Source organism: Galeopterus variegatus, unplaced genomic scaffold (assembly GCF_000696425.1).
Source record: "Galeopterus variegatus unplaced genomic scaffold, G_variegatus-3.0.2 Scaffold11439, whole genome shotgun sequence".
NCBI classification, from domain to species: Eukaryota; Metazoa; Chordata; class Mammalia; order Dermoptera; family Cynocephalidae; genus Galeopterus; species Galeopterus variegatus.
Window position 1 is genome coordinate 24716 of NW_007737550.1, and position 8564 is coordinate 33279.

Consider the following 8564-nt stretch of genomic DNA (forward strand, 5'->3'; position numbering starts at 1 on the left):
GGGGGGGGGGGGGGGGGGGTGACAGCATGTCTCATGGGAAACCCTGCTCAGTGAGTTATAAGAACTCAAACATTCAATGAAAAGCGGCTACTTTCTGGGATGTTCTAATACCTTTTCTGAGTTAGGTCAAGTTGTAGTTGCTTTTTTGTGTGTCACACGCATGGCGTTTTAGCCCCCACATCAGCCCAAGTTGTAGTTTTTGAAAAACGTGTATTTGGACCCTCCAGGCAGGGTCCCAAAGACTATAGGGGCTTTGTAAGATGATCTACTGGAAAACAGGAAGAAAATTCAAAACTTCAATTTGAATCTATTTTTTCCTTACTCTGTAGAATTAATTTTCTTATGTATGTTGTATAACACACATAACATATTTGTACAGTGGTCCTAATATCTCTGTATATCCAAACAGGTACATATATATAATTTACAAATAAACATGTATATTTGGGGTTCATTCTCAATGTTTTGTAGCAGTGGGCTGTATAATCAAAATGTTCAGAGACCACTAAATTTGTTGGCAGAGGGTTAAATTGTTGTTAAGATTTCTTTGGTGTTTTTAAGAAATATATCAAGGTGTAATACATGCATCTGGTTAAAAAAGCAAATCCTGCATGAAAGTTTATAATAATAAGTAGTGGTCCTCCATTCCACCCCCTCCGTCCTCAGCCCTGTTTGAAAAGGCAGTCACTGGAAGAGTTTTTACCCTCAGTGTCTCCGGGGTACCTCCTCTAAGTAATACCCTCGTGCTGCTAATGTCTGTGACCAGCAGGCGGCGTTATCAGTTCAGTTCCTGTGATGTTAGGGGAAGACGGACTTATGCTAACCTCCTCCACTTCTCTCAGGAGAGGTGCATAATTCTTTCAGTTTCTTGGTTATGTTTAGTGTGTGTGTGTGTGTGTGTGTGTAAAAACAAAACATAAAATTTGCCATCTTGACCATTTTTGTGTGCAGTTCAGTTGGGTCAAGTATATTCATGTTGTTGTGAAACTGATCTCCAGAACTTTCCCATCGTGTAACTGAAACTCTATCCACGTTAACTGATCCGCCCCCGCCCCCAGCAGCCACCGCTGTACTTTCTGTCTCTGTGAGTTTGCTGCTGACACCTCCTCTGAATGGGAATCGCACAGCGTTTGTCCTTCTGTGACCAACTACCTCTATCATTTTAAATAATATGTTTAAATTTCTGTTTCTTCCATCAATTCCAGATAGTTACTCCCTCCCTCTGTTCCCTCGTCCTTTTTCTTCTCTCTACAGTTTTAGATTATTTATTCTATGAGGCCAAAGGGGAAAATAGGAAATCCGTAGGGTTAAAACCCCATAAAGCAGCATTCACTAACCTCATTGTACAAGTGGTGCCTTTCATGTCGAAATGAACAGTCAGGACAGGGTGTCGAATGCGGGGGGCAGAGGGAGCCTTGGGCACGAAGGGTGTGAGGGCCACTCCTCTCTGGCCTTTCCAGGGAGCACCATCATGTATGGGGCGCTGCTGCTGTTCGAGTCGGAGTTCGTGCACATCGTGGCCATCTCCTTCACATCATTGATCCTCACCGAGCTGCTGATGGTGGCACTGACCATCCAGACCTGGCACTGGCTCATGACGGTGGCTGAGTTGCTCAGCCTGGCCTGCTACATCGCCTCCCTGGTGTTCCTACATGAATTCATTGGTAAGACCCTGAGTGCGTAGAGCCCAGAGGTGTCACCCACGTGTGCGGGAAGGTGGCCTCCCCAGCACACGGCTAGGGCCTGGCTCTGTGCAGCAGTCCTTTGCACTTGCTGTCTACCTTTTCTTACAAGTGGCAATTGTGAATCAGCATGTGGAGTTGAGGAGTGAGGATACAGGGCACGATCTCCATGTAGAGGGTTTTCTTTTTTAAAATTACGCAGAGCTAACTGGCTTAGAAGAAGAATCCATTTGACTCAGTGAATCCACTTGATTAGTTATTGGGTTTCTCCAGTGAGCAGGCCACTGTGCTGAGCTCTAAGGAGCTATGGGGATGTCGGGTATCCAGGTCTTACTTTCGAGTAAATGATAGGCCAGGATGGGTCCTTAAACAATGCCCCAGAAACTACAAAAGAGAGGCAGTGGCTTCTTCAGAATCATGCCTGAGCTGATGATTTTTTAAGCTTTTTTTTTGGCCTCAAGCCCCTTTGTGCCCATTGACATCTTAATCAGAAGGCCAGTCTATAAAAGTGGTAGAAGTGACCTGGATATGGCCAAGTGGCGGGGCTGGGAGGCGCCAAGCCCTGGAGCTTTGCCCGTGGGACCGTTCCTTTGCTGCTTCGTCCTCATCTAGCTCCTATCAAACCAAGAAGTGACACGTGTCATCAGCAGTGGGCGTTGGTCCATTCAGTGAATATGTGGGAGCTCCTGCTGTGTGCCAGGGCTCTGATGGCAAACGAGGTGGGTGGGCTTACGTGGAGCTTCCCTTCTGATTGGGAAGACACACAGTGAGCAGGTCAGTGGATTTGTGAGAACAGGAATGTCAGATGCGATCAAAGCTGCAGAGAGAGAAAAACAGTGAGGTGATAGAGACTCGGGCAGACCCCAGATAAAAACGTCATGGAAACTTATAGATGGGCAAGTGTAGGCCTCACCCCAGCTCATTTCTCTGACCACAGAGGTGATGCCAGTTACTCCTGGCTCACTCATCACCAGCCACCCTCTCTAGAGGGACTAGCCTGGGTTTCTTGCTCCTCCAAGCTGGCCTCTTGCTTGCTACGAGGTGTTGCTATATCATTTCCATTCAGCCAATACTTACCCCTTGATTGTGAGCCACAGGTCCCTGCAGGGCCACCAAGGTGACCCACATGCCACGCTGGACCCACTGTGCTGCTGAGCCCTCAGGTGCTGACACAGGCTCCAGTTCCTGTCCAGAAGCCAGTTTCTAGCTCAGCTTCATAAAGTCGCAGCACAGTCACAACTCAGGTGGTCCAGCACTTTCTGTGTTGTGCTGTGGACAGTCTCAGGGGACTCTACTCTGGTTTTCCCAGTGCAGGGCAAACTCAGGCTTCCCCAAGCTTCAAAACTTCCAGGCCAGGGATCACTATCTTAAAAGCCCAGCAAGGAGGCAGCAGAGAATCCTCTTTATTATTGCAAAGCCTCATACACCTCCTTCCTCTTCAGTGGGAACATATAAGTTTCTGTCCGTGTTCTTTAATCAAAACAAAACTGAACGTCTTCAGGGGCCAGAGGCTGCTTCCCTACTATGATGCTCCTCTCTGCTCAGAATTGCAGACAGACTCCCTCTGGGGGAAGTTTTCAGTTATAGGACACCCCCTTCACATACTCCTCCTGCCCCGTGGGAGGCCTGCAGGAGCCAGGGGTTCTCTAGCAGCGGCTGTGGTGTAGCCTGGCTGCTGGACCCCTGTGCCTTTGCCATGGTGGGCATTGTCAGCTGGGGGTGATGTGGCCCCACCAAGAAGGGAGCAAAAATTGGTCTTGGCTGGGGTGTGAACAGGTCTTGCTCCATTTGTGTATTAAGTGCAGACTATTCACAGTACTATAAACATGTATACAGGATACCTGTGGCATTAAAATTTCATGGAGTAGGTCAATTAGAAAAAAAAAGTCTAAAAAGGATCCTTAGGGGGTGATTCTGAGGAAAAGGCTGAGAAACTTCACCTTACTGTGGAAGCATCTTTGATCACGGTTCTTCTATCAGCTTTAAAACTCTTAGAGGTTTTAGTAAAGGTAACAGGAGCATCCCTGTGAAAAGTGAAGTTTCAGAACAGCTTCACCTTGGTCCCCAGTCTCTCAGAAAGGCTTTTGTGAGCACCTACTATGTGCTTGAGGGCTTGGTCCTGAGGGGGTCCCAAAGATGTGGTCCCTGCCCTCAGGAGGCTCAGGCTACCTTTGACATGGGCCAGCCACAGGGCTGCGGAGGGGCACATGGTGAGACTGCATGGTGGATTGGGCCCTGGACCCAGCCCTGCACTTAGTAGGTGCTTAATCTGTGCCAGCTGCATTTCCGCATCCTGTGCTCAGGAAGTGGGGAAGGGGTTTACTTTGGTATCCGCTGTGCTAAAAACCACAAGTTGTTATTCCTCTCTCTTGAAAAGCTGGTAACTGCCAGGTTTACTATCCCTCATCAGGGAAGGGAGCACTCCATCCTTAGGTCATGGTCCCCAAGGGTAAGCCTGCTTCTGACAATAGGGTGTCAGCCCACTTGTACCGTGCCTCAGATCCATCTCGTGGCTTTCTGTGACTGCCACTGAGACAAAGAGAAAATGTTTCTGGGAAGCAGAAATGTGCATTTGAATGTCACTTTTCTGCTGTCCAGGGATTGGGGTTTAGAAAGAAACTCCAACTGTCAGATTCCAAATCAAAAACACTATCTCCCACTCCACCCTACCCCACCCAAGTTTTCTTTTCCTAGTTATTAAAAATAGCATTTCACTAAATATCAGGAAGCTACAGAGACAGGTCAGAGAGAGGAGGAGAGAATAAGGGAAATAAGCTGACAGCAGAGGTCATGTGTTTGTGACATGAGACAACTTCCCCTTTGATAGCTGTGACAACTGTTTCTGGACCACATGCACCTTCCAGAACATTCCCACCTGTTCACCGCTATCTTCCCTGTTTGCTTTCAGATGTGTACTTCATCGCCACCTTGTCGTTCTTGTGGAAAGTCTAACTGTTTCTGGACCACATGCACCTTCCAGAACATTCCCACCTGTTCACCGCTGTCTTCCCTGTTTGCTTTCAGATGTGTACTTCATCGCCACCTTGTCGTTCTTGTGGAAAGTCTCCGTCATCACTCTGGTCAGCTGCCTCCCCCTCTACGTCCTCAAATACTTGCGAAGAAGGTTCTCTCCCCCCAGCTACTCGAAGCTCACGTCCTAGGCTTTGCGCTTGGTGGAGGGGACCCTGGTCTCTGCACTTTCCTGATGGACAGAGTTCAAGTTCCATTCATATTAACCACCTCCCGTGGATTTTGCAGTAGTTGCTAACACGTGCAGTTTTGATGTGACAAGGCTCTGCACGCACACGGAGTCCTAACGCTGAATAAACAGGAGGGAGGTTCCTAAAAGGCACCCACGCAGGCCTGTTTCAACCCCTGGTAATTCATATTTGAGTGGATGTGAATATGTTAAAACTGGTGGCTCAGCTGAGAGATTTATGTGGGTCACTGTGCAAGCTTGTGGATCTTCAAGAACTGAGTGTGGTTGATATCTTGGATTTATGATTAATTCTTTATGATTACGTACCCTTCAGATCTTCAGCATGACACTACTGGTGTGTGCTTCAGAAATGTAAGTTTCGGAGATGTAAGATTCTGATGCCTACCAGCTTACCTTAGGGAGAGTTGGGGACTCAAGGATCAGACAGTCCCTTGTCTTTGGAGTCCTCCTGAATGCACATGTATTTTGTGTTGTCCTTTTAAGACTTTGTAGAATGACAGTAAGTTGCAAGCACTGATAAATTATCTATTGACATCACTTCTATTTTGTTTTAAGATTCTGTAGTTTTGCAGTATTTCCCTCTTCCAGATTCAACCATTTCTGCCAGACAGAAAAGGTCTACAGAAAAGATGTATTGCATTAAATGAAGGGTTGTTTAGGAATAGGATCTTTGTCCAGAAATTTCAGAAAGTTGAGCAAGTCTGACTTCTTCATGGAGTGATTTTTATGTGGTTTCAAAGGTAGTGGAAGAGAAAGTTGTTCTTAAATTTTTTGAGCCTCCGTTTGCTTTCTTGGAAGTCAGTCTGTAAACTGGAAGTCTTAAGTTAGATCCGTTCTGAGTTCGCAAACCTTGAACCTGGCCTTGTTTACAGAGATGGGCAATGGCTTCTGCAGGTCAGTCATGTGGAACCCTTGTGAGGAGATTTTAGATGTTTCCAGCAGGTATAGAGAATGAAGATGACCTCTCTGCTCTTTTTATTAATTCCCAATTTTGGTTGAGGTGCACAAGTTGACTATTAACGTCAACACTTAAGATACCGCTTGACATCTCGAAGGGAGAAAGCTTCCCAGAGAGGCTGAAAAAGCGATACGTGGAAATGGAAGATGCTCGCCCATGTCCACCACGAACCTCCTTGTTCTCTTGTCTCAGCCACACTTGGGTGGAGGCAGTCAGGGGCGAGAAGGACCGAAAGCCAAGTGGAAGCAACCTTGTCATAGGATCATCTGGCCAGTGGGCAGCTTGCTGCCGCCACCCGCCGGGGGATCCCCAAGTGTCTAGGAATGAGCACACCATGCTTCTCAAACACTGGGTCACAGGGGGCATCCAGTTGGTTGAGAGAGTACCCAACCCTTACCTGAACAGATGGAACTGTAATCCCAATAGAGCACCTGGGAGTGCTCAGACACTTCCATGGGGTGATCTTAGTTGTAGGGGGGGAGTAAAGAAACAGCTGACAAGAAACCCGAGCTATTATATAAGCAACTCTCCTGAGTGTATACAGCTTAAGCATAAGAATATAGTTGACCTTTTTCTTGGTTCACCAATCTGGAAAGTGCTCATATGAAGCACCATGGACACTCCCGCCTTGGAAGGGACTTAGGTTTCTGAAAGCCAATTTAATTTGAGGTCAGAGGGCCTCAAGGCACAGTCAGCACTGTTTGACACGTTACCCCGTGCCCTTTGATATACCTTTTGATGATGTTTGTTTTATCTTTTTTCCTTCCTCCCTTCTCTAAGAAAATGACCAGATAGGTTTCCCCATCTCGAGTCATTTCTCAAATTTGACTGTCCTGGTCCTAGTTTGGTGAGCACGCATGCACACATGTGTGTTGTCTATGGTGCTAGGTGAGACAGGTGGCACTAACTTCTTGGAGGGCATCCCTGGGCGCATTTCAAAGTTGAAGCAAACCACCTGTTTCCAGATGCCTTGAGCAGGTAGGCCACATACTGGCGTTTCTCCCACTTTTAGCATTATTATATCCCATCCCAGTCGAGCTCACCTTGAGTGGAATTCTTTTTTGTAACAGTTATCTTAAATATCATCATCTCTTTACCAACATTTCCTCTGTTTGTTCTCTGCTGAAAATTTAGATTGTACTGACAAAACTTTTTAATATATTTTGAATTCTGTGCTCATTGGAAATTGACAAGTTAATGCCTTTTTTTTTTTTTCCCCCTCTAGACTTTTGTTTTTATACTTTGTCTTGTTTTTACTGGGGCGGGGGTGGGCATGCACAGATGCCTTTACATGCATCATTTAAAATCTTTGCCAAAATTGCAAATGGGACATACACATTCTGCTTTATCCTGTTTAAAGCAAACATCTGTCGGTCACTTTTACCTTTTATGTGTGTTTGAAATGTGTGTGTGAGTGTGTATATCAAGTTTTTCTTAAGAGATATTGGGTTTCCATTGTATTAAAATTCTATCACCCCCAACTCTGTTTTCATTTTAAAAATATGCAAGGAGCTTTGTAAATACAACAGATTTTATTTCTCCCCTCTTCTTATAATGTAAAGCTATTTGTCATTTATATATACTTGAAATATTTCCATTAATGATGTCCATTTCTTTTTGGAAAAAAAATTATGTTTTTGAGTGGAACTGAAAAGTATCCCACCGTGTGAGCAGCGCTTCTCCCTGGAGCTCCGAAGCATCTTCTCATGCCAAAGCCCCATTACCTGTGAATCTGTCTTCTCCGTCACAGCATGGTTCGAGATGCATTCTGTTAATATAGCTGGGCAGTGTCAGTGAATATTGTGTTTGTGGGGTCAGGTGGGGGAGAGGGTGTGGTATTTGCAAAAAATAAAAAATAAAAAAATTGTGGCGAATTTATTACTTTGTTGCAGTGGGGTTAACTGTAAACTCATCTGGGAGTCCATGATTTCCTTATTAGTAAATCTCTCTATATGTAATCCTCGTTGCAAATATTCATCAGGACAGAGTTTTTTGATTAGAAGGGAAGCTGTGGTACAGTATGCTTTAATTTAGCAGGAACTTCCAGATGATTTAAATTCTCGATTCTATGATGACACACATGTGATCATTCGTGTTTCTGAGAGATTCTACTTTCATTGTTTGCCAGCGTGGCCCATTGCTGTTGCCCAATAAAGCTCGTGTACTTTCTGCCTTGCGGGGTCATTTTAATTTGTACAGAAACATGAATTCTGGTGTCAGAATGAAGACTTTTTATTGTAATGCTCCTATTTTATGCTTATCTCGTGGTACATGAAAATGTAACGAACTTGTTTTCCAGTTAAAAAAAATTATATTCATTTTGGCAAAACAACCCCAAACCAATGCATGTTATTTATTATTCTGTACTATTGCCCATTCCAAACATGTCAGAATTTTAAAAAGTAATTGATATAAAATGGGAAAAAAGGTGAAAAACATAAGATTCATATTGTATTTATACATACAGTTCTTGATGGCTTTGAAATCTTTCGGGGGGTTTTTTTTAGTCAAGGGATGAAGATTTGGGAATACAGTCACTTAAGTTTTAGAACAAAAAAGGTTTTTAAGCTGTTGTGTAGGAAGCAGGGGACATCATGTTTTATTAATTTAATCTGATTTCAACCAGGGGTGATTTTGGCCCCCAGGGGATATGTAACAATATCTGAAGGCATTTTTGGTTATAACGGCGGGGGGTGGTGGTGGA

The 8564-nt window shown here is 44.9% G+C and overlaps 1 protein-coding gene across 1 annotated transcript in view; it reads left to right on the forward strand.

Annotated features, from left to right (window-relative positions):
• LOC103610626 (probable phospholipid-transporting ATPase IIA) overlaps positions 1-5141 on the forward strand; it is a 26158-nt gene extending 21017 nt beyond the window's left edge. Inside the window, exons 12-13 of the mRNA XM_008594747.1 lie at positions 1461-1664; positions 4707-5141. Coding sequence (XP_008592969.1) covers positions 1461-1664; positions 4707-4843 — 341 coding nt within the window. The 3' untranslated portion in view covers positions 4844-5141. The remainder of the gene's footprint in view (positions 1-1460; positions 1665-4706) is intronic.
• Positions 5142-8564: the final 3423 nt, after the last annotated feature.